This window comes from Aphelocoma coerulescens (assembly GCF_041296385.1).
Source record: "Aphelocoma coerulescens isolate FSJ_1873_10779 chromosome Z unlocalized genomic scaffold, UR_Acoe_1.0 ChrZ, whole genome shotgun sequence".
NCBI classification, from domain to species: domain Eukaryota; kingdom Metazoa; phylum Chordata; class Aves; order Passeriformes; family Corvidae; genus Aphelocoma; species Aphelocoma coerulescens.
In genome coordinates this window covers 3,223,530-3,249,483 of record NW_027184085.1, presented here as the reverse complement: position 1 = coordinate 3,249,483, position 25,954 = coordinate 3,223,530, and the positions used below count along the sequence as shown (strand labels likewise).

General features: G+C 46.4%; 2 protein-coding genes across 4 annotated transcripts in view; both read left to right on the top strand.

Annotated features, from left to right (window-relative positions):
* The first annotated feature begins 2,945 nt into the window (after positions 1 to 2,945).
* Positions 2,946 to 12,745, top strand: HAUS1 (HAUS augmin like complex subunit 1). The gene is made up of 9 exons (XM_069002097.1): positions 2,946 to 3,051; positions 4,116 to 4,290; positions 5,957 to 6,092; positions 7,102 to 7,236; positions 8,180 to 8,303; positions 9,065 to 9,130; positions 10,359 to 10,430; positions 11,512 to 11,559; positions 12,516 to 12,745. Exons 1-9 carry the CDS (start codon positions 2,998 to 3,000, stop codon positions 12,573 to 12,575), a joined length of 870 nt encoding a protein of 289 aa, XP_068858198.1. The 5' UTR covers positions 2,946 to 2,997; the 3' UTR covers positions 12,576 to 12,745.
* A 7,012-nt stretch (positions 12,746 to 19,757) lies between these two features.
* Positions 19,758 to 25,954, top strand: part of ARK2N (arkadia (RNF111) N-terminal like PKA signaling regulator 2N) — a 44,634-nt gene continuing 38,437 nt past the window's right edge. The window contains exon 1 of one of the 3 annotated variants that reach the window (XM_069001448.1): positions 19,758 to 19,908. The gene's annotated coding sequence lies outside the window, so the exon portion shown is untranslated. Of the gene's footprint in view, positions 19,909 to 20,083; positions 20,176 to 25,409; positions 25,427 to 25,954 lie in introns of those variants that run through there. The other 2 variants (XM_069001449.1, XM_069001447.1) reach the window with 2 other exon arrangements.

The window sequence follows — 25,954 nt, the reverse complement described above, 5'->3', positions numbered from 1 at the left end:
GGTTCCCTTTATTAGTTTCTTCCTCATCTTGGAAGCTCAAGCAGATGTCCCTGTGGCCTGTAAATTTTGCATTCTCTGTGCCCACTGTCGGTGGTACATCCTTCTCCGCAAGCTTTGTTAACCTCCCCCTAGGTCTGAGATCATTGAAGCACGTCAAGCCCTAAAGCTTGACAAGGCAATGCCCCCAACAGGTAATTCGTTTTCTCTTAACACATGGACATCACTCAGAGCTTGCTTGTTAGCTGCTATCTGTTTCATGGATTAAATCTGGTTGCCTCAAGCACAGAAGCCCAGAAGATAAGTGTGTCAGGGACCAAAGATGGGTCTAAGGCCTGACATATTTGGTCCACGGTTGTGCACGTCAACAAGATAATGTAGAAGAAGACATTACCGTTAGTTGGTAGGACTAACCTTCAGAAATGAAACTATGTATTGGTCATCTGGTGGGATTCATCCTGTGAAAGGGGAACAATACACAATAAAGGCATTGTTGGCTTGGAGGTGTGATCATGGGCTGTTGTGACCTCATCTCACGCTGGCCCCATGTGAGATGATGCTGAAACTGGCCTTTCCTGAGGAGGAGATATAAGGTGTGGTCCTGGGATGGAGGGCAGAGGAAGACATGATGCAAGCCATTTTCATCCAGGGGACGCCCTGTCCTGTGTGCTGTCTTCCTGCTCCTCCTGCTCAGGAGCCATGCTCCATCTCCTTCTCCTGCTCGGCAGCTTCTCCAGCATCCAGGGGTCGGTATGTATTTATTGCTAGCGTGACTAATAAAATTGATTTGCTTTGCAATTCTGACTGTGTCTTGAGATTTTTGTGCATGGTCATCCTCCCGAACCCATAATAATAAGGGGGCTAATGTGTGTGTGCGTCAAACACCAATACCTGGATGACTGTGGAGCCAACTAAGGATTGTTGGTGACAACAATCAAGGCTCGTTGGTAAAAACAGCTGTGAGGAAGAATAGGATGTGGTTGGAGAAGGGGCCATTCAGAGATAGGGCAGCATTTTTCTGGGACAAACATCCGTGTTCTAGTTCCTAGAGATAAAAACAACACAGCACAGAAATGAGGCTGAGAAGTGGTCTAGGACTGTATGGGGAATCAAGACCACCAGAGATCCCTGAAGCCCTATGACCCATTTCCAGAAAGGTCTAGAAGAATGAATTGCAGATGATAAATTTGCATGGAAAGTGAGAAAGATACCTCCAGGGTAGAGAAACTCTCTGTAAAAGCTCCCCCTGTCAATACCACTCATACAGACACCCTGGAAACCCTATCAGCTGATCAACACTGGAGCCACGGCTGGTGATCTCTCTCTTTCATCCTCTTTCCCCCTCTTTAATCCACCCAGCTTTCCTCCCTTTCCCCTACCCCTTTATCCAAAATCCACTGCCACGGGCTTATATTAGGTGGTCTGACTTTTGATCACAAGACTCTGTGAATCTTGGATGCTACATTCCCCTAAAGGGTTGGACACCACACCAAGCCATGTCCAACCTGATCCTGAAGGATGGGGCAGCCACAGTTTCTGTGGGCAACCTGTGCCAGGGCCTCACCCCCCTCACAGCCAGGAATTCCTTCCCAATATCCCATCTGTCCCTGCCCTCTGGCACTGGGAAGCCATTCCCTGTGTCCTGTCCCTCTATGCCTTATCCCCAGTCCCTCTGCAGCTCTCCTGGAGCCCCTTTAGGCCCTGCCAGGGGCTCTGAGCTCTCCCTGGAGCCTTCTCTTGTGCAGCTGAGCACCCCCAGCTGTCCCAGGCTGGCTGCAGAGCAGAGGGGCTCCAGCCCTGGAGCATCTGGGTGGCCTCCTCTGGACTGGCTGCAGCAGCTCCAGGTCCTTGTGCTGTTGTTCCCCAGGGCTGGGGCAGCTCTGCAGGTGGGGTCTCACCTGAGCGGGGCAGAGGGGCAGAATCCCCCCTGCCCTCAGTCTGCTGCTGGATATGCTTTTATGTTCCATGTGAGACAGGATTTGGTCTGCCAGTGAGAAAGTGCTGAAACTCAGGCAGGCACAGCGCAATCCAGAATGGTAAAGCCACAGATCCCAGCGGATTCCCTTTCTGGGTATTGATAAGGTTAAGTGAAAAATCCTCAGCTACCTTGGCATGTGTTGTACCAAATGTAATGCTTCACCAATGCTTTCCATGCTGATTATTTCAGAAATCGCTTAAGTTTCTGTAAAACAGCCTGAAAAAAAAAAAAAAAAAAAAAAAAAACCACAACAGAAAAAAACCCCTACATGGATATAAATAACCAACTCCACCACTGTCCTGGCCCAGGGTTTGACAGCCCTTTTTGTGAAGACATTTTTCTCAATATCCGATCTAAACCTCCCCTGGCCCAGCCTGGGGCCGTTCCCTCTCCTCCTGTCCCTGTTCCCTGGGAGCAGAGCCCGACCCCCCCGGCTGCCCCCTCCTGTCAGGGACTTGTGCAGAGCCACAAGGTCCCCCCTGAGCCTCCTTTGCTCCAGCCTGAGCCCCTTTCCCAGCTCCCTCAGCCGCTCCTGGGGCTCCAGCCCCTTCCCAGCTCCGTTCCCTGCCCTGGACACGCTCCAGCCCCTCAATGTCTCTCTTGTCCTGAGGGGCCCAGAGCTGTCCCCAGCACTGAAGGTGCCTCAGCAGTGCCGGCACAGGGGACGGGCCCTGCCCTGGGGCTGTGGCCACACCCTGGCTGGGACAGCCCAGGGGCCATTGGCCTCCTGCCCACTGGGCACCCCTGGGCTCATGTCCAGCTGCTGGCACCAGCACCCCCAGGCAGCTTTCTGCTATACTTTGTAGATGCCTTCCTCTTGCACCTCTTTTGTTTCGTTTTGCCGTTGTTTGGGTTCGCTTGGCGTTTTTTAACACTTTCCCTGAACTAAAAGACGACTCGATTCAGGACGTTTAACATTCCGGTTCACTGTTAATCCCTTTTTCATTACTGTTTGTGCCTCCCGCCTCCCGCGGCGGCCGCCCCGCCCCTCAGCCGCCCGCTCCCGTCGGGCTCCGGGCGGGATGGCGGCGGCGGGAGGAGCAGTTGGCGATCCCTTCGAGGAGAAGCTCATACGGGTAACGGGGGCCGGCGGGGCTTCGGTCGCTTTCTCTTTCTCTACATTTTTCCTGACACACACATCGTCCGTGCTGTTTGCGCCGAAGGGTGCGGTGGTTTTCTCCATTGCTGCTGCGGTGCTGGTACGGCAGCAGGATGAAGAAGGAGGTGCTAGGAAAAAAATGGCTTTTAAAGTTATACGGCCGCGTCCATTCTCCGTCAGGTTTATTAGGCAGCCTTATGCGGGAATTTATGTTCCTTACATGATTTAGAACTTCCGCGTTCTTCAGTTCTTGCTGGTCATGATCTAACCTTTCTAATTTAATTAGGTTGAATATTAGGGAAAATTTCTTCACTCAAAGGGTTGTCCAGCCCTGGCGCAGCTGCCCAGGGCAGTGGTGGAGTTCTCATCCCTGGAGCAGTTTAAAAGCCATGTGGATGTGGCACCTGGGGACATGGGTCAGTGGTGGCCTTGGCTGTGCTGGGGGAGTGGTTGAACTTGTTGATCCTGGAGGGCTCTTTTAAGCTAAGCAATTCAGTGATTCCATAATCACAGCCCTAGCTGAGAGCACTGAGTTATCTCTCATTCCTGACCTTGTTTTTAATGGTACAAATGCTTTGCAGGGCTTGTGCCTGCACATTGTGGTGACTCTCTGTGACTCTCTCCCACTCTCCTGCAGAGACTGTTCCCAATGATGGCTCAGGTAGTTTTATCCCACACACTTTACACAGTGTTCACCAGTTTTCCAAACGCCCATTTTAACATCTCTTGGGTCGTTACTGTGTCTGTAGACAGCAGGTCAAGTGAATAAAAAGATAAAATTTTATCACATGGAGATAAGCATGTGTCCAGAGAAATGAGGGAGATTAAAAGGGATATAATATAGTTTTCTAGACCACAGAGGGTGTTTAAAGAAGAGAGGAAGGAATTTGTCTCCCCCTTTCCCACCCATGTCTCCTGGACTGATGTAGGAGTTACTCTTCAGGAATGCAGAGGTTGCAGTGGTTTACATTTTTCACATCTGTCAGCTATTTTCTGCCATTTCACGTGATTGCTTGCTCTTTTGTTTCCCTTCTCTGGCAGGTTACTTTATGGCTAAAGAAATTATATGGGGATATGCCTGTTCCAAGGTATGAGGTGAATGAAAGGACAGTGGATATTTTGCATGAAGTTATGGAATGCAATGAAGAGAGAGACAGGGATGTTTCGTTGCTGATAGAGGACATGAAGGACCAGGCAACCAAGTATGAAGCAGAAGGTGAGTTTGAAGCTCCATTTCTCAGTTCCATCTGAGTCAGGCTTTTCTTAGTGATCCTGATGATTGTATTTATTAAAAACTTAGGAATATGTATATGTAATTGAAACAGTCTCAGCTTCTGTTCTGATGCAGTTTTTATTACAATGCATCACACACCTTCCTTTCAGCTGCATTTACAGTGGCATAAGGTTGGTCAAGGACAATTTTTTAAGCCGTCTTGAGTAGGCCGTAGATGTGGACAAGCGGGTTAATTGCTAAAACCTCCTAGTCTGCTGGGCTGGGTAGCACAGCATGGAAATATTTCCTGGATAGAGAGGTGTGCTGCTTTGGGCCAATTTGGAAATATACCCTTTGAGAAAAGGCAGGTTACAACCATTCCTCCCCCACCAGGTTTGGGAAAAAATAAATTTTCCTCGAAGGAAAGTGAAAGAGATAAAACTATTTATTTAACAAACACACAGGAAAAGGATAATAATGCTAAATAATAGAACCTCTCGCTATGGAGAGAAAAACCTGGGAAAACTTCAGAGTCCTTCTGTAGGTAGCCTCTCCCCTCCTCCTCGGAGCTGGGACGGGGTGATGGGCCCACCTCCAGGGACAAGGCCTCAGTGGAAATTCCTCCCAATGTATTGTGGTGGTGAAACCGTCCAGCAGAGAAGAAGGGAAAAATCTGAGTCCCAGGAAAACAAAGTTCAACTCTCTGGAGGAAAAGGAGCTGAAAAAGCTGGCTGGAAAGCAAGCTGCTTCTTCCTGCTCCCACCGCTGCTGTTAGAGGCAAGAGAGGTTTATCTGTGTCCTTGGAACATGAAAACAAACTGCAAACTGCTTTGAAAAAGTACACTTTTCTCTCCCCCCTCTCAGGCTCAGTTTAAAGGCATAGAAAGGCACAAAATTAATTTCTGGTCTTAGAACAGCGATATGGGATACAACATCATAAAGTCACCCCAAGATAAGAGGGAAGTGTCCCTGCAGCTCATTCAAGAGTCTGAGCTGGTTCTCAGCCACTGTTAAGGAAAGCCCTGGAGGAATCTGAAACAGCAGCAAGGTGATTAAGTTATGCTGAAGCTGCCTAGAGTGAGTATTTTATAATGTGTTCAGGTTTTTTTGAGCAAGTGAGTGATTCAGGGGACCATAATATGTTTTTAACATGCAGACTAAAGGACTGTCCCTTCACTGGCTTTTCTAAGGAAGGAATTTCACTTCTCTGTGCAAAGGCTGGCATAGTACATATGAAGATGTTTTTATAAGAAAGTGTGTTTAGTTTTCATTCCTTCAAGTCTTCAAGTGCCTTGCCACCAAACAAAAAGTGATGGAAGCGGACTTCCTGGGTCTGCCACAAACCAGGCACAGGCTGAGCTTTGTGGGGCAATGACCCAGTGTGTTCATTGCTGCAGCACCAGGGTGAGCTCGTTTGTTTGATGTCAAACAGACTGGTCTGAGAAGGAGTGGAGCAGTGCTTTCTCCCTTTATACCCTGAATTCGTTTGACAAATGGAGACGTGGCAGCAGTTTGGCATGCTTAAGCCTTTTTGTAAAGTGTCTTTTTCCCCTTACAGCAGGCAGGTAGCCAAGTTCCCGGTGCAGGATTGGGTTCCAGCTTTGGAGAGTTCCATAAAAGAACAGTAATAGTAAAAAACCCACTATTTTGGGTTGTATGTATTTTTCAGCTAAGTACTGGCGGGATATTCTTGAAGAAAGCCTGGGTCTTTCCTTGGACAGTCTGTCCCAAGAAGCCACCACAGACCTCAATGACCTGGTAGAAAGTGCGATGGCACTCGAAGTGGAGGACACATCTCTTACCAGGTAATTCTTACACTCTTCATTCAGGGTGATGGTCTGTGCTGTTTTCCTCTGGTTTTTCACATCAGCAGCTTCAAACTTGACTTTGACACTAGGAATCTTATTTGTCCAGCTTATTTTGCATGCCTTTGGCAGCTTTGAAGCGCATGGGAACTGAGCAGAAAGTGCTTACTTTGGGTTATCCCAGCACAGGAAGACTCTAAAGACTGAGAAGGGTCAGGGACGGAGTTAAATCCCTCTTTTTTGCTCATGCTTTTGTGGTCTGTGGCTGCAGGCTGCTGCCAGTTGGATGGTTGTGCCAGGTGTCCCAAGCTACAGCAGTGTTCACACTACTTAGGCAAAGACTGGGGAGTTATGACTGGTCTTCCAGTCTCAGCTCCTCATTCTTGTCTATCTCATCTGGCCTCAGTTCATGTGAGGAGATTCCCTCTGCCATGGAGAAGTGGCATCTGTTAGTCTGGTCTCCCTGGGCCTCTCTCCCTAGCACGGCTTTGACCCATGACACTGCAGCACTTGCAGTAAAGAAGGGGCAAAATCTGCTTTGGGACCCAATTTTTATGTGGTATTCAGGATCTTGGCTCTTACAGCTGTCTTCCTGAGCTGGAGGGAGAAGAGGTTTGAGCTGCTTGGGCAGAGGAAGAGACTCAGATACTGCTGGGCACATCTTGTGACTGTGCATTTTCAGGGCCTGAATACAGTTTCTCTCAAAGGCAGTGTGGCAAGCCAGGAGTGGAGCACCTGGTGGTTTCAAACCCAGTGGTTTTATTCACCAGAGTGCCAGGTGGTGTTCACTTATTCTTACTCATGTTGCTGGTCTGTTTTCCCTTCCATTTGCAAATCTGTGTTAGTTACAGAAAGCAAATTCCCTTCGTGTTTTCTTTTAATTTAGTCCTGCCATAACATCAGGAGGAAACTAAGTCATTTGTGTAAAGTGTGGAGAAAAGAATAACAATAACTCTGACTTTGAGAAGAGCTGACTCCTGAGCATTACCACTGATTCTCTCTTCACCAGCTTCTACAGTGCCATCAATTATATGGCCTCGGAATTGTTTAAAACAAAATCAAAAAACGAAGAAATGGAACTGAAATTGAAGACCCTCACAAAAAAACTAACTTCAACACTGATGATGGAAAAGCAGTTAGAGGAGTAAGTAATGGATGAGGAAAAGGGAAAGATTAAAGTAATACTTTAATCTCTGCGATCTCTGTCTTGGGTAACATTGGTTATGGTAACTAACAAGGATAACTGATTTTTTAAGGGTTTGACACATGTCCAGTTTGAGGTATTTGGAAGTATATCAAAACCCATGTGTTATGGATACTTTCAGTAATCAAAAGAGATCTGGGAAAGCATCAAACGCATTATTTTACAGCAAAAGTGGTCTATCAGCAGTTTTCAGATACAAGCTTGCATCTTCCACCAGTTGCTTTTGTCTGAGGCTGAAGGCAAATCTGATTTTCTCAGCACATTTAGCATGGGCTCTGTAGTCAGACTGAGGGAGGCAAAACAAAAACCATTCCTGGGTAAGGAGTTCCCTTAACCAGTGTGTAGGAGACATAATAACAATAAATCTTAAAAAAAATCAGTATCACGTCCATTCCCTGGAGGATGTAATCTGAAGTGCTTTGCCAAGCACAGCAGGATCAACCCTAGCCTTGAGTGGGGATTGGCCCAGATGGTCTCCACAGCTCCCTTCCAGTCTAATTACTTCTAGGGTGGTTTTTTTAATCTTTTAAAGTGGTAATTGGGCTTGTGGAAGAGAGTCCCATATACTTTGTGCAGATTTGCCTCCTCTTGATGTGAGGTTTAGCTCATGTCACAGGTCTCTAAGTGAGACTATTACCTTTGCTTTTAGGCATATGGCTTTTCCCTTTGCCACTGTTTTCCGTGGCCTTTGGGGTTCTGAAAGTAACAGCTCTATATGTTTGCACTGGAAAATCTCACAGGGAAATACGAGGTTTTCTCCATTTTCTTCTTTCTTGTGTTGGTTGTGTGGCAGGGTTTAGCTCGAGCATAGAAAAGTAACAGTATTTGTATACTGATGTATCTTTGAGTGTAATAGTTTTTTCTTTTTGTGTTATTTTTTAAGTGATATTAAAAAAATAACAGAATCTCAGGAAGCAGAAAATGCCAAAGCTGCGAGTCGATCCAAGAACTTGATGTTCCTAGAAAAAAAAACTGAGGATCTAAAAATAAGGGTCAAGGATGCTGAGGTAGGCAGAAGGAATTTTCTTACAAGACACTGTTATGGGATGACACAGCTGTGGTTGGTTGAGCCCAGATTTGTAGTTACAGAGACATTCCATAGGCTTCCTAAACTCCATGACTGGTGACTCTTGAGCTAACAGGACAACATGTAAACACAGTTAAGTTGTCCCTGCTGGTTTCTCCTCAGCACATTCTGTGATCAGTACAATGCTCTCTCCTCATTCCCTGAGAACTTTGTTAGCTGGGATTACCTGGTGGTTATTGTGAGCTACTGTCATACAAAAGAACACAGCTATCAGTAGAGCAGCTGATTCACTGAGGTAAATTGTGTCTCAAAATTATCAATATGACCCATTTTTTGAAAAGAATGAATGACTAAATGCAGAAAGCCGTTGTACTGCCTGCTCCTTCACCTTCCCTAAATGATGAAGGACATGTAAATGCTTTATTTAATGCTTAGATGCTGTCTGATACCTTGGCAAATACGGGATGGAAAATGTTGCATTGCAATTGACATTTTACTGAGAGCCCTCTGTTCAGCCTTGCCATGTGCCCTTCTTCCACTGGTTTTCTGGAAAGACTTGTTATTATTGATACAAATTTTAGCAGCACCTGGTTTCATACACCAGCTATAGCTGTGGCTCAAATAGAACACGTTTCTGCTGTGGACAACCTGCATTCTTCTTTGCCTGTTCAGTTAAAAACAGAAGTAAATGGTGAAGTCTTTCTTATCTTTGTTGTGTTTTGTGCCCTGTCCTGTTTGCAGAAGCAGCTTATTGCCACGGGCTTGGACCAATCCCTGACACATGAAGCGCTCGTGAATTTGTCTGAGGTAGGTTTTTGGGTACAAGAGGGATATTTCTACAGTGGTACAAGCCAGGCTTGCTTGTTGGGTGCTTCCAGGAATTGTAGCTTGCAGTTTGGTTACCTGAACGAATCTTAATGGCCAAAGGAAGCACAAATTAAAATCCTGTAAATGGATACCCATGAACTGGGGTCTGTGGTATGGATTTGTCTCTCTTTGAGGCATCTACTGGAGAATTTTCCTGGAATTAATTCCCTGCCACTGAAAACAGATCTGCCTCCATGTTATAAACAGAGTGGATGTCCTGTGGACTATATCACATTACATGGCTATCTGTGTACTGCAGTTCCTTGATGGAATGACCCATGTGATTCTTTATACTTCGTGTGAATTAAACCTCTTCAAAACAAGGGGATAAGGTCAAATGAATCCCAAATTCTGAACTACTGTGTGCTATTTTTTTTTCTCGTGTCTTTAAATATAACTTTTTTCAGCTGTATTGTAAGCCCAGTGGAACATACGTTAAATAAAAAGCACACTGCTTGAGTCAGTAACTACTGACTTTACAGCTTTGTGCTGAAACAGTTCTACACATGTGACGTATGTTTTGCCTTGGTCTGAGTGCACTCACCATGTCGTCGTATTTTTTGCTGTTACTGTAGTGGGAACTCAGTGCTCTCATTACTTTTGCCATCTTTTCCTGCATGTTTTCAAGTGGAACAGTGAAAATAGGTTTCCTGGTTTCTCTGTTGTGGTTCTCACGAGCCAGCACTGGGTGGCAGTGCTCACATTGCCCGGTGTTATGGGAGAGTACTGGCCAGAACTAATTTTTGTTGGAATTTTGCACTCAAAAAGCCACAGGCAAATTTTCTAGGCGTGCCCTCTTCTAGAGCCCAAGCATAAGGTAAGGTTTGAGTCCCTGACATGTATAGAACTGCTTTGCCAAGATGTCAGTGAAATGGGCAGCACAAATGACTTTATCTTTTTTTGCATAACTTTGGTTATTTGAAAAGAGCTCAGGACTGTGGAAAGTACTCAGTTTGCAGCCCCAAACAGAAATTACTTCCCCTTGATCAGTGTAAGGGAGAGTCTTTTTGCTGCTGCATGTGCAAAGCTTCAGTTTTCTGTGTGTTTTAAGGAGGATGAAAGCTCTCAGATTTTGAAATGCTGTAGATAACTGTGGATCTATCTCAGTCATTTCCATCAATTCTACAAATAATTCCCTAGAACATAACCTGTCTTGCTCTCTCTGCAGGAACTGGCTGCACTGCAGGAAAAACTTAAGCCATTGAAGAAGGAAGTGAAGTCCTACCATGATTTACCTCCCGTAACTACTTACTCCACTGTTTTATTGTATTTGCCATCAGGTTAATTTTAGTGGACTTCAGAATGTAAAGGATATTGTTGTGATGGCTTTGGTGGACAGGTAGATGTCATACAGGTCTGTTAATGATGTAAACCAAAGACTTAATCTCTATTTATTAATCAAGAAATTAAGTATGCTTGTCAGGCAGACTGTTCTAAAAAATTAGGTTCACTGGGTCAATTAGTATTCAGGTGAATTAGCCAGAAATTGGACACAGAAATATGGAAGAAAAGGTAATCCCCTAGGATAACTAACTTTCTGAGATTTACCAGTACATTAGCTGTAACTGTCATCAGGCTGTGAATAGGGTGGACACAGCACGTGGTGCAGAGTTTGGACCTCTGAACAGGATTTTAAGGATCCTGAAGAAATATCCAAATGTAGGTTTTGTCCCCTAAATTGGCTGCTCCGTAATTTTCTTTGATTTCTCTTGAGGGTGCTGGGTCCTCAGCTGGGTGAAAATGCAAGTTTCTCATCTCCCTCCTACAAACACTGAGGTCTTGCTCCTAGAAAAAAAAAGGCTGTGGGTAGAAGGGTGGGACTGGTGTTCTGTTTAATTGTCTTCCTCCAAGAGGCAGCTTCCTCCTTCCCTCAAGTGGAACAGGACATTCAGATGGGATTAGGTTCTCCAGTTCCCTCCTCCAGCCTTGCTTTCAATGGAGACAGGGAGAGCCCCAGTGCCTCACTTCTCGTGCAGGCAGAAGGAGGGGAGGGAGGTTTATCCTTGCAAACTTAACTGTGCTTTGGAAACTTCTTGCACAAATATGTTTAAAATCAAGTCCCTTGATTGGTAGGTTTGGAAAATTGCTTAAAATGAAGGGGTTTTTTAGATTTTAGGGCGTACCAGACTTTTGAAATAATTGCCCAAACCAAACCAATACTAGGCTTTTAATGTCAGTACCTTCTGTGTGGGAAGTGCATACACAAAACTGCATTAATTGTTCATTAATTCACTTGAGGCTCATCATTAGACTCTTTTAAAGGTGCATGGGCTCTTGTTTCCTGATGAATTACTGGTTTTTATGCCATTTTCTCTCATTAGAGCATTGCCCTGGCACGAGTGATGGTTGAAGAAGCAAGAAACGAACTGGTAAGAGCTTTTTTATCTTTCCAGGAGCTACATGTATTAATTGTTTACAGATTTACCCACCTTAGACTGTAGTCTTAATGTTCTCATGGGGAAATTTGGTAGGGCAGAAGTTGTAGATACTGGTAAGGGGAACTGGTGGAGTGATGTCTGAGCTGCAAAGTCAGTTGAGCACGGTGATATTAGTGGGTATTAGGTAGCTATATCCCTATGAATTTTGCTTATTGGAATATTTATTCACTCAGTGTAGGTCTCAGAAGCTTCCTTGCTCCTCCTGAACTCTCAGAGGACTCCAGGGCCCATATTTTAGTCAACAGCTGCTTTGTAGACTGCAATGGGGACCTTCCCCTATAAAACATAGTGCCCATTTCCTCCATGCTTGTGTAATCTGCAGGTGTGGCTGTTAAACCAAACACCATAAAGCTGTTTGGGAAGATCATATGTAGCTTTCCTGAGTGAGCTAGGCCACATTTGAGCCCCATAAAACCTGTTTTTGTTCCTTTGGGCTATTGCCTGCTTGCTTGTAAAGCACAAGTGGTAAGCCTTAAAACTCTGATCAAAAATCACAGCGAGGTGAGAGCATTTTGCACAGTTTCAGGTGAGACTGCTGACGTTGGTACACCACTTGTTTGACCAGGAATACAAGCTCCCCTTGCCAGCCTGAGGCTGTCCTCAGGTCAGAATGCTCACCTCTGGGGAGGACCTGTGGGCTGGGAGGTGTCCAAAATCACATTGGGGCACAGAGTAAAGGCAGCTGAGCTTGTCCAGCCTTTCCTTTGGAGATTTCCCTGTGGCTGTCTGCCCTTTGCAGTGACGAGTCCATCCAGCTCAGCACCAGGGTTAATCCATCCCTGCTAACAACCTCCCAGGGTTTGATCATTGCAGATGTGTTTGTTTACCAGCAGTGTGTGGAAACTGTCTCCTGGTCCCTGATTCCAGTTGGTTTTCTCTCCCACTAGAAAGCCTTGGACGAAGAGCTCTCAAAGCAGATCGAGGCTGTGCCTTTTGAGCTGACATAGCCCAGCAAACCCCAGTTCACCTGAAGTGGCCTACATGGAACATGATTTTCCTTCTGTTGCCTGCTTACTTGCACTAGCAATGCATTTTGGAATTCTTACTGTGCTCTTCTTTCTCTTGGCCTTGTGTTTGTAAACGTCACCTATTTTTCATTAAAGAACCTTCAAACTTGCTGTTGTCTTTATCAGTTATTTTTCCCTCTGTGATACATCTGTAAAGCAGATGAATAGCTCTAATGATAATGCAGGCGTAGCTTTAAAACAAAAAAAAGCCCCATACAGTAAGACCTTTTTAGATCTGAAAACAGTATTTTTGCAGAACCACTGTGGGACATGATGATCTTGAAGTGAGATTGCCCTTAACAATTCTACCTCAAATGTCATCTTCCATGAGGGTTCCCTGAGCCCTCTTGTTTCCATGCCATCGGCACACCAGCCTTCAACACTTTCAGAAGTGTTTTGCACACTCCAGCTTTTAGAAGCTGCTTGGTACCAAAGCAAAAACTCAGAAAATCTGTGGGTGTGGGAAAAGTGAAACCTAGAAATAGAAGCAGCACCTCAGGACATTGAGCATGGGCTTGTTTGTACTGGGAAACATGCAGGCAAATAGCGGTGCTCTCGGTGACAATCTGTTTGCAGTTGGAGTTGCAAGAGATTAATGCCGTGGTTTAGCATGGTGTGCGTGTCCTCAGGAGCTGTTGCTTCTCTGCAGAAGTTGATCTTCACTGATCTGCAGGAAGGGAGGTTCAAAATTACACTGGTGTCAGTAAAATAGCACAAGTGTGACCTCTGTCCTTTCCTTTTGCTTTGATGGGGAAGAATTGAGGGAAGCTCAGAGAGCCATTGCCTGTGGGAATCTCCAGCCTCCTCTTTCATTCACCAGCAGGAGTTGCTGTTTAATTCCAGGTGTTTAAATTGAGCTGTTGGGAAAGGATGAGTTGCCTTAGTTTTGTGGCTAGCTATCTTCAGTTCCTTCTGGGGTAGGAAACGGCAAAAGCAAGCAGAAAATTCATGGGCTAAACTGGCTCAAGGGAAATTACCTCAGAGGTAAGTGATGTGAAATTTGGAGCAGGCACCATAGTGCAGGGATGACTACAGGCACAGCTACTGCTAACGGATAAAACTCACCCAAAAGCAATGGGAGTGGTGTTTGAACCTGGAAAGAACAAGAATATAATCTCATTTTCCTGTTGTGGAAGAGGAAAGAAGTTGTAGTCTTGGAAGGCATCAGAACATGGCTGGGTAGACATCAAAAAATGATGTAAAAAGAAAGCTGGTCTGTAAGGCACTGGAGGTCATAGCCTGGCAATTAAGGAATCTTAATTACTGGAAGCTCTTAAAAGCAGATTAGAAATGGTTTGCTTGAGTGTTTAAAATGTGAGGGAATGTTGATCACATTTTGGGATATAAAGAGGGATTAGATGAGGGCTTGAGGGTGCTACCAGTCCTGCTTTTCAACGACAGCCTCAAGACTTTCTTGGCTAACATTAGGAGAAGGCTTTTTATCTCACACATGCAACCACAACTCCAGGCTTGGGAGGATTTCCTGGCGACTGTGGCACTTCCATAGCACCACCTTGTCATGTAGTGCTGCACCAGTTGTGAATTCCGGAGGCTGTTCTCCCCTCCTTGCGCCCACGGAGCAGCTGCACTGCTCCCTGGCTGCTGCTATTTCACAGCACGTGAAGAGCCTGAATCTAGAGAGCAGCAGGGCCAGACTGTCTGGAGAGCTGCCCAAACACAGCCACGTGTTGCTTCCTAGCACTGGAAAGCTCAAGGAGAAAAAAAAATTCCCGGCAGCTGCATCCGAGTTCTGTCACAGCTGAGCTGTCCCCAGCGCACGCAGCGTAAATCAGCAGACAGTTGTCAGCTCTGACTGCTCAGCTCTTGATAGAAATCGGGAGAAGTCAAATAAATGAGATTTGTGGAGCCTTTTGGGAAGGTTTCTCAGCTCTTTGGTTTTGCATGAGCAACGTGCCTTGTAGGAACCCGTTTTTGCTGGTGGTGTTCTGGGACAGACCAGCTTTTCCTGCGTGGGGGTGGGATGCCAGAGGTTCTGCTGAGACAGGAGAACACCAGGCTGGCTGAGAAAACCTCTGATTCTGGGCTTCCCCCTCTGCTCTGGCAGCTCTTGGGTGTCCACGGGGGTCACAACGGGTGGCTGCCAGCTGGACCCTCGGCTGTTGGATAATGTGGAATAACCACCAAACTGAGAGGGACACGAGGCTGGAGAGGCCTCTGCTGCTTCAGTGTCCCTGCAGAGTACATCAGCTGCTCCACTCAGCTCCCAGACCGAGTTTTGGAGACACCTGTGCAAGATAAGAGCAGGTACAGGGCCAGAACTGGAGCCAGGCTGAGCTGCAGGCCTTCCATTTTCCCAACAATGATGTTCGTATTTTATTACTGCATGCTCAATTCCTCCTCCTGGAAAAGATGAGGAATTCCACCTGAAAAAAAACAAACAAACAACAAAAAAAAAACCACCCCAAAGAACAAACAAAAAAAAGAGGAGAAATTAAAATTATGAACTAGATGTGAAAAATGGGGGTCAGCCTCAAGTGAAAACTTGTATACATTTCACCACAAATTGACATACCTGTTCTTATCAGGCCAATATGCACAATAATAACTGCTTTAGGGAAAAAAAAATTGTCTGCAAACTAGCAAAATATTGTGGACCTATTTAAAAGCAAACATTTAGGTATTAAACCCAGAATAATTACAGTAAAATGCTAGAGAAATGCAGAATCCATTGGGCAAATCTAAGGCTTCTAAGTTGGCATATGTGTCTTTTTACTTAAAATGCATTGAATCAAAAGGTGTGGATGGAATCTCTTTTGGATGTATCTTTTGACTAGTACTAAAGAAATACTCCATCTGTTGCGTACATTTCATTGTTCGTTTTCAGTCTTCCTTTGACTGAAAGTATTCAAAAATCTTATTTCATTTATATAAATCTTTTGGTAGATATAGAATATTAAGATGGGACTTTGATTAAAAATAACTAAAAACATTAAAAGTTTCAAGATTTATTTTAGAAGTAAGTTGGTTGCATTTGGTACCATCTCCAGTAAAACACTCCAAATACCTTGACACTCAATGCTGTTTTGGGTACTTAAAAGCAACATTTGATGTGTCAAATGATAAGTGAGTTAAAGATCTTTTAAATTACATTTCGAACTGAATAGGTCTTAGAAGTCTGGGAAAGGTTTTCTATTTCTAAGATATTCTTTGGCTTTTTAAAGTACAGGGTCAGCAGTGAAACAATAGTGATCATGGTCCGTGTGAACTTGCAGGAAATCCTTCACTTTGCCTCCAAGTATAGGCAGTCGCTGTTAGTAACTTCAAGTGGCTTTAGAGACATTTCTTATTTCATTAAATGCTCACTTCACTGAAGAATTTTAGTACTGGGCTGAATGTATTTCTGCTTCTCCAATTCACAAATATTTCTCCTACAGAAAAACACCACATGTGAGTAAGCAGAGGCTTTACCAATGAGAGTGTATTTAAAGAATTGTGGCTCCTTCTCTCTTTGCCAGATACCTCCTGTATGGGAGGACACAGGGCTGCCTCCTTCTGCCTTGAAGTCCTGAAGCACTGCACCATCCTGAACCATGTAAACTGTAGTAAAAAGACATCCAGCAACTCCAAAATTACAAACTAATCTAATAAATGCTTCCTCTAGCCCCTTGATAAATATGCCTCTAATGCTAATTAAGCAGCTGTGCTGGTTAATTAGATTATGTTGGCTGATAAAACCTAGCAACAAGGAAGTGTTTTATTTCTTTTCCTTCCCAAAGAGATGCTGGCTGTACCTTGGGGATGGGTGAACACCATGGTGTTCTCAACACCTTTTCATGATCCCTCTTTGGCCACTGCTGTGTCTGCAGAGGAGCCTGGGCGACCTCACAGAGGAGCAAGGGGATGGCTTGGCTGGGTATCAGCAGCACATTTGTGATTTTGGAAGCTTGGAAAATGGGTGTTGTTTAAATGTTGCTCAGAAGGTGAAGCTTCTGCATATTCCTTTGCAGAGGATGCTTAGTAATGTGCCTATGGATGCCACCGAGATTAGCTCTTGAAAAGCCATTCTTCAGTCTGGAGCCGGAACAAAACTTTTGGCCTGGGGCTGGGAAAGAGAAGGGAGCAGGAACAGAGAAGCGTCCCCCTGCCAGCAGCTGGCTGAGAGACGCCACTCTGGAGGCCCTTAAGAGCCAAAATACTCCCACAACCAACTTTTACTTTGACAAGAGAATGTGGCTCCACACAGCCGGGGTTATGCTCCAGCACTGAGCTGATTTCCTCCCATTGTCCTTGGGGAAGCGCCGAGATTCCCTCTGCTCAACCGCATTTCTTCCTGGAGAAGGAGTTCTTATCACTTCCTCGTGGGGTAACTAATGCTGAAATCATTGCACTTTTGGCAGACACAGTCAAAGAATGATAACATGGAGCCAGAGGAGCCTAGAAGAGGCGCTGGGCTGTAGTCCCGAAATTCCTGGAGCCAGCATCACCTCCAGCCTTTCCTCTTCCCTTCCCTTTCAACCCAATCTCCCTGAAAACTCAGAACGAGTCCCCTGGTATTTCCCCTAATCTGGCATTTAAAATCTCAGGCAATAAAGCTTTCACCACTTCCCTTAGGGAGACAATTTTCCAGCCTGTGGCTCTCCATTCATAAGCTATCCACACGGATTCTCAACTTAGACATGACCTTCTGTAATTTCACCCCATTAAAACCATTAATGTGTCGCCAGCCTTCTCCCTTGATGTCACTCACTTCATTCAGACATTTACAGACCACTCGTGTCTCCCCGCTTGGTTTACTAATTCCGCGGTACTTAAGACAGCCAGAATTCCTTCTCCTCTCTTTTGTAAAGCCCCCCAGCCTGCCGATTCCTTCAGCCGTGGAGTCTTGGAGCTCCTTCCCATGTATCACTCCTCTTGCAAATCCAAGGCAGATGCTCACCGCCCTCGCCTGTGTCCTTAAGCTTTCCTGTACTCCGTCCAAAACTGCACTGCCTGTTCCCGACTGCCGTGTCCCAACGCCTGTGAGCTGCGTGGTGTCCTCCGGGTGTCTTTCAGGAGCCGTGCCTCCAAAGCACATTGTTCCCTGGAAATGCAGGTTCTGGATGTTTCCCCCCCGCCCCCCCCCCCAGAAGCAGCCAGCTGGGTGGTGAAGGTTGGTGGCTCAAGCCGCGTAGGAAATCGGAGCGGGCTCTGGGTCCGAGCTGCCAGCAGCCCAGCACGGGGAAGGTTTTATCTTTGCTCAAGAACAGATTTTGTTAGTGCATACCTTCATGCTGACACCACCAATAACGCATTCACCTTCCTCGAATAGAATTTTTTTTTTTTTTTTTGCATATTTACTGAGAAGTACCTTGCAAAGTACTGGTTTAAAAAAGAATTGTGGATTCCTGAGTGCGTAGCTCCGCTTCTAGCTGAATCTCTTCATCTCTCCTAATACGACACATTCTTACGGGGTGGCATGGTGTCTGGGTTTCCCCACTCCACGTACAGGATTTGGGGGGTGGTGTGGGTGGATTTCCCACATATTTCCGTACTACCAGCCCTAGGACTGAGTCTGTGCCACGAGCAGCTCTATGGCGAATGTTTAACTCTTGGATTCCCCAGGTGTTCGTAGCCCTGATCAGGACTGATGGACTATATCGAAATGATTTCCTGCCACGTTTCCGAGTCGCAGGGACGATACCGGCAGCTGAGCAGCACAAACCCCGGGGTGCAGAAACGCCAGGAGGGTGTTTAATATTAAAGCGTGCATTTGAATGTTTAACGAGGGCATTACAGTGTTTAAAGTGCGCATCACAATGTTTAAAGAGGTCATTACAAGGTCGCTCTGATTGCACCTCACACTTCCCTCGCCCAGCCCTCGGTGCTCGGGTCTCCAGAGGTGGCTTCCAAACCCAAAATCACGGGATTCTGTGGTCTCAGGGAGCGCAGGATCGCCAGGACCGGTGTCGAAGTGAGAACGTGCTCGGAGTGTGTGAGGGGTCCTGGGGGGTGTGTGTGTGACAGTGACAGGGACAGTGTCAGTGACAAGGGACAGTGATGGGGACAGGGACACTGTGACAGTGACTGTTACCGGGACAGGGACTGTTACAGAGCGACAGGGACAGTGACAGGGACAGCGTCAATGACAAGGAACGCAGGGACAGTGACACAGGGCTGGTGACACAGGGATACAGGGACAGTGGCACACGGACAGTGACTCGGGGCAGGGACTCAGGGCTGGTGACACACGGACACTGGGACAGTGAACAGGGACACGGGGACACAGGGACACAGGACAGGGACACAGGGACACGGACACAGGGACACAGGGACACGGGGACACGGGGACACAGGGACACAGGACAGGGACACAGGGACACGGGACAGGGACACAGGGACCCGGACACACGGACACACGGACACACGGACACACGGACACACGGACACGGGGACACAGGGACACGGGACAGGGACACAGGGACCCGGACACACGGACACAGGGACACGGGGACACGGGACAGGGACACAGGGACACGGGGACACTGGACAGCGACACAGGGACACGGGACAGGGACACGGGGACCCGGACACACGGACACACGGACACAGGGACACAGGGACACGGGGACACGGACACAGGGACACAGGGACACAGGGACACGGAGACACAGGGACACGGGACAGGGACACAGGACACGGACACACGGACACACGGACACACGGACACAGGGACACAGGGACACGGGACACGGACACACGGACACACGGACACAGGGACACAGGGACACAGGGACACGGACACACGGACACACGGACACAGGGACACAGGGACACAGGGACACGGGACAGGGACACACGGACACAGGGACACAGGGACACAGGGACACAGGGACACGGGACACGGACACACGGACACACGGACACAGGGACACAGGGACACACGGACACACGGACACACGGACACACGGACACAGGGACACAGGGACACGGGACACGGACACACGGACACACGGACACAGGGACACAGGGACACACGGACACAGGGACACAGGGACACACGGACACACGGACACACGGACACGGCCGTGCCGCGGCCCCGGCGTGGCGGCGCTCCCGCCGTTCCCGCTCCGGCCGCGCGGGGGCGCTGTGGGGCGCGGCCGGCCCGCGCGGCGCTCGCGGCGCGGCGGGCGGAAGTGACGGCGCGGCGGCCCCGGTGACATTCCCGGCTCTTCCCGGCCGCTCCGGCTGCTCCCGCGGCTCCGGCTCCTCCGGCCGCCCATGCCCCGGCCGCTGCCCCCGCCGGGGAGGCCGGGAGGGGCCCAGCCTCGCACAGGTGAGCGCGGTGCCGTGCGGGCGGGGGGCGGCCCGGCGCCGCGGGGAGGGGCGGTACCGGCCTGGCTGCCCCCGGGCGGGAGCGGCCCCGCATCCCCCGGAGCGCGGGCGGGGGCTGAGCCCCTCAGGGGTGGTCCTGCTGCTGCTCCTGCCGCTCCTGCCCCTGGTGCGGCCCCGCCGCCTTCCTCTGCCCTCACCCCGCGGGGCGAAATTCCCCACAGATCCCGGGAGCAACTCGGGGCCCGTTTTGTCTTTCCCCGGGACTTTTGTAACGTGCCTCTTTTTTTTTTTTTTCTTTCTTTCCTTCCCTTCCTTGCAACGACTTTTGAAGTCGTGTGAGCTGACGGAGGGTACCCCTGGGAAAAGCAAGGGGTGCAAGGGCTCCAGTTGTGCGCTTCTGCATGGGTTCCTTTGCGTCTTTGTTTACCTTGGGTGGTGTGTTCCGCGGGTGGGAAAACGTGTTTTGTATGGGAAGAACGCTCAAGTTGTTCGTTGCCTATCTAGCCCGGGTTCCCCTTGAGCTCCTGACGTCTAATGGGTTGCAGATGTGGCTCCGAGCCACACAGCCGTCCGAGGGGAATATAAAACTTAACTGTGCTACTTGTTCCTTTTTAAAAGAGAAAAAAAGGCAGACTGAGCAGACTTGTAATATTTTAACTATTTCCCCAGTTTCAGTACTGTAACTTTTTGCCTGGAGGTTATTGGACAACAAAGGCCACTTTCTGAAAGACTTGGGGCTTTTTTTTTTTTTTTTTTAGGTTTACATTGCTTCCACCTTTGTTAAGTAACATATAAGTGTATTTATGACATAGGTTGTTAACAGTGGAACACGGCTACTTGCCTCAAAGTTTGTAGGTACCTTGGTGAAACTATAACTGCAATAACTTAGTTAAACAAGATTGTAGTTCTAACTAGTTATGCACTAGTTGTGCACTTTAAACCAGCACAAAGTACCTAACAACACTTCAAAAGCTGAAAGAAACTTGTGTGTCAAGGTGGCAGAAGTCAGTCCTGTTTGATTTTTTTTCCCCCGACAAGTAATTCTAGCTTTTAAAAATGAATGAATAAGCAAATCTTTGAACCCTTGAGCATCTCTTTAAAAATGTAAAATTTCTTTTAATTCCTCCTCCCAGAGATTTTACTTGGTTTTAGATGTCCTCTGCTACCTGCCAGGCATCAGAACAAACAATAGTTTCACTTACAGGCAAGGGCTAAACTATTTCCATTTGTCAAGCTAAAAATTTAAGTACAAACAGTAATGCCCCTCCCCTTGGAACAGCAAACAAACACTACATTTAAAATGTTTCTCTTTAAGTGTGTTACGTTGCTCCAGTCTACTAAAAACGTAATGTTTGACCTTGAGGTGGAAACTGAGTGTGGTGCTCTTTTGAGCTCCCCATCGTGTGGTTCTGCTGCCCCAGTTACCACCTGTAATTGCTGCTCCTGTGGTACAAGAGCTGGAAGCCAGGCAGTCAGGACAGCACAGCTTTCCCTGCTGCCCTGGAGGAGGGAAACGTGGTCCCTGCAGAGGAAATGGGTTTGTAACAAACTCACGAGAACAGTAAATTGTCTTGTTTGCTAAACCCAGACATCCCCCCATACATATATATATGTATATATGGTAGCAAAGCAGTGGCATGAAGTGTGGGGGACTCATCTGTCCAGCAGCAGTCGTTCTTAAGAGTAGTTTTCTGACTATTTCTAGAGTGATGTAGAGGAGCCTGGTGCTGTCCAAAAAGCTCCAAAGGGGGTGGTTATGTGGCTACTGAAAGCCAATAACACAGAGTTTTCTGTGGTTCTGGCTGACCAGTGACACTGGTGTTCTGTCTGGGGAGCCAAGGGAAGGGCCGCAGCAGGTGATGGAAGGCGGTGTGTGAGCCTGGGCAGCTGGTATTTCTGCTCGAGTACATGAGGGTAACAGTTCCGACTCATTTTGAAGCACTTAAATTTTTTAATTACACTATGTCGACTATTTCTGTTTGCTCTCCAGCCCAGTTGCTGGTTGGCGGGGTGAAGAGGTGCAGTGAGAGACGCCTGAGAAGTCTGGCAGAGGGGAGGACTGTGGCCTTCCTTACACCTGCAGGCGTGTGATGTGTGTGGTGATGCAGCCTGGGCACCTCTGCCTACGCTCGACTGGTGAACACAGCCTGCCTGCTTGGAGGGAATCACAGAGCACAAAGCAGGAGTGGGTGCCTTAAACCGGGCGCTGTGGAGGGAGGGGAAACGGGAAGGAACCTGAAGCCACCCACAGGGCAGTTGAGAACGGTCACAGCACACAGAAAATGTTGCCCTGCTCTAGCTGATAAAGAGGAGGTAGGAAGGGTGTTTGGGTGCCTTTGACAAATGGGCAGTGTGGAGGGGGTGGGATTAGTGGGGCAAGTTGAGGTTGAATGAACAAAGAATAAATATGGATTATCATGAGGGGCTTTGAACATCAAACATTGGGGAGATAAGTTGGTGTAGCTCAGTCAGAGCAACAAGAAATAATTGCCTTGGCTGTCCTGACCCCCATCTCCTTGCTGTATATTTACCTTTAAAATGCAGGATTCTTTGCCTGGATTCTGTTCACTTTCTTCCCTTTCTCTTGTATATTATCACAACAACTCCCTGCACCACCAAGGATGTATGTGCCATCTTTGACCTGCCTGTATATCAACATCTCACTGAAACATCTGTTAATGAGATGGGGGGTCTCTACATACCACACGGTGAAGGGGCTGCACACTGAGTGAACCAACTCTCTGGTTACCCTCTGACCAAAGCACCACCAATTATCTAGCAATATGAAAGCTTTGGAAAGTTTTTCAAGTGAGTAAATAGTTTCAAGCAACCTGCGCATAATCGTCTATAGCATTTCAAAGTTGTTGTGTTGATGGTACTTTTTGACAGATTTAGGTCTATGGTCAATCTCAGTTTCTGTGTTTTTATTTGCAGTTGATGGAATGGCTTAGAAAACTGCAAACATTGACAGAAACTGAGCAGCAGATTTAATGACACATTTACTAGATCAAAGTAAAAGATTTAAATACCATAATTGCCAGTGTGTGACTTGTACTCTGGAAAAGAATTACTAAAACCTGACCTGAACGTTACTAGTAGTGATGGGGAACTGAAAATGAAGCAGCACTGGGAGAAGGGGACAGGCATAGTGCTGGGAAAGAGGTCTGAGATAAAGTATGGTACAGTGTGTGTCGATGCTCTGAGATGACCTAATGTGGAAAGGAAACAACTTTTGGTTTTCCAGAACCAAAATAAATGTTCAGCACATGAACAGGAGTTCAGCCTTTATCACTTCAACTCAGGAGCAGCCAAACTTATGATACTGGAATCTGTAGCAGCAGATACTATTGCAGGGAACTTGGACAACACAAATCACCACAAAAATTGTACTTTCTGTCACATCTTTGTTCCAGGTTTTTAATGCATAATGCAGTTCTGAGTCTGCGACTTGAGGTTTAGAACACAGTGTCCACAAATGTGCGTTTTTGAGCAAAAAGAGAACTGGATGAAAGGGACTTTAAATCAGAATGTGCATATGGTGTAAATATTAGCCTCCACTGTTGCTTTCTCTGATGTAATACATCTCTGAGCTAAGCTGAGTGACTGATTCCTTGTCACTTAACTCAGTGCTACTGTTTAAGAGTTCAAATTTAAATCTGTGTTTGCCCATTCCCACTCATTAGCTTTGCCTCTCCCCATGTCTGATCTGCATGAGTGGAGCCTGTAGCAGTTTCTCCGTGGATGTGACTGGCTCCCTGTGGCTGGGACACACATGGATTACTCATGCAGGACTGGAAATGAGATGCGGCTCGGCGGCACAGGTGTTGCAGTGACACTGTGTCAGATGTGTTACTGTCTGCTCAGGGAGGTCGAGTAACTTGCCCATGGTCATGAGGTGTGTCAGCTTTATGTTCAGAATGATTCCACCTGATATCCCTTTTTAATAAAGAAGGTATTCAAGGGTTTTGTATCAATTTGACCACGTAGTCTGTGTCTCCAACGCTCAGAAATTGATCAAAGTAGCAGAATAGCATACAGGCTTCAGCCTTACCATGTCTTGTGGTATTTGGTCTCTAAGAAAACAGCTTAGAAGCTGTTAGTACTCAATCTGACAACTTTTGAATCATAAATGGAACAGGTGGTCACTTTTTAATTAAATGCAAGTATTTAAAGAGTCCTTCAAGCTAGCATTTTTGTTTCAGTGTGTGTGGATCATGGATTTGACATTATAGTGAGGATTCTGCAGTGTCCTGCAAGATAGTCTTCTGTGTGATGCTTCAAAATTTCCTCAAAATGAGTAGGACGAGCCAGACTGTTTGAATAAGTGTTCCTCTTGCTACCTCTCTGCTCTAGTGTCTTGTTTCATGATGCTTGATCATTAGCATTTCACAACTTATTTTAGAGAAGGCAGATTTCAGTTCCATTCATCCAACATGGGTAGAGGCCAAGTGACTCACAGTAGCAGAGCTGGGAATAACTAAGAGCCAGACTTTATGATACTAGTTGTCTGCATGATGAAACGATTACCATTTCAGTAGTTTGTTTTCCATTGGGAATACTGCATTTCCGTGGTACCAGTGTGAGGCTGGGGCTCCAACAGTACTGTCAAACATTTGAAGCAAAAAAGAATCAGCTTGTTGTGATAGCAAGGTGAGGTTGAACCAGTGTTGTTCTCTTGCGCTTTGGCTTTCTCATCAGCTGGTAGTTCTCCTGGCTCCTCAGCTCACTCTCCTGGTTCATGCTCTCTTGGAATTCCAGGTCCTGCCAGAAAGGGATTTCTAAGTAATCTGGCAATTTAGGGAAAAAACATTGGTAAAGAATAGATCCGGGAAGCTGTCTACTAAGTCTGTGTGCTTGTGGTTGGAAACACAATGATTTAAAGGCTGTCTCCTAATGAAGGAAGTTGGGTGAAATGCTGGTAGTCCGGGCCCTCATTGCATTTGGTGAGAGGTCTTTTGGAAGTGAAGTTGCCATTGTGGGAAAGAATGGTCTTGTGGGTAGCAGTGCCTGTGAGCCCATTACTGATCAATGCAAATTCTGTTGCCAATAACCATGGTTCCTCCAGATGAGGTAACATATTTTGGTAGCAGTGTGCAGAATCTGTGAGGAGTTACAAAACCCCCACATATTTCTGTGAGTATTGTGTTTAGAAAGCCTCCAAGGTGAAGTTTTATTTTTCATGGTTCCACTTACTGCTGTTAATAAGTCATCTTAAATGCAAAGTACAGACTTTGAATCCACTCACTATAATAAAGAAAATACAGGAACTGTTGAATAAAACTGAGGAAATTAATTTAATATCTTGCCAGTGTTAGCTTCCTAAGCCCTCAATAATTGGTTATAAACCTCTCCTCAACTTGAAGTGAGTTTGATAACAGACACCTGATTTCCCTTGTTTGTTTTACAAGATCAGAATGTTTCTTCTACTGTTTAACAGCTGTAGTGGATTTCATTGTTTGTCTGTATGGAACTCTCGGAGCTCCAGCAGCAATAAGGCTGTGTTGAATTAATGGAATAAGGTTGAATTGATACTCCTGGCTTCATGCTCTTTTTTTTTTATTCCTTCCATCTCCCCTTTTACTGGGAAAGCTGTTAATATAGTTTATGTCTCCTGTTGGTAACAATTAGTTTTGTTCTTATGAAAGTCCTGCCAGCTGAGCCACTTTTTCCTAAACAGTAATAATAGAGTAAGAAGTAGTTTTGGGGTAAAAGATGCATTTTAAGGCTCTTTTGGGTTGGATTTTTTTTTTTGGGAATGGGGGGGGGAAAAGAGGGAGTTAGTGTTTTCCTTTAATTTTTTTTCTCCTGTCTGTACTTGCATGGTACTTCTGAAAACTGCCTTTTAATTTTCTTTTTCTCTTTTTGTAGCTGGTAACTTGGTATCCTCTTACATACTGTTATTTAATTTTTGTACTCAAAGACATGCAAAGTCTGTTGTGTGTTGTGGGAAAGAAATGTCTGCTTTCTGGTCTGTCTGTTGTTCTTTTGAAGTGGAGCTCAAGTTTCTTCTCTTCTGCCAACTGGAAAAGTAAATACTGTAGAAAGTA

Excerpts from the sequence above, each read along its gene's own strand:
- HAUS1 (XM_069002097.1), top strand. The coding sequence starts at position 2,998 with ATGGCGGCGGCGGGAGGAGCAGTTGGCGATCCCTTCGAGGAGAAGCTC. Across the intron at positions 6,093-7,101 it reads GAGGACACATCTCTTACCAG|CTTCTACAGTGCCATCAATT; the intron begins GTAATTCTTACA and ends TCTCTTCACCAG. Across the intron at positions 11,560-12,515 it reads AAGAAGCAAGAAACGAACTG|AAAGCCTTGGACGAAGAGCT; the intron begins GTAAGAGCTTTT and ends CTCTCCCACTAG.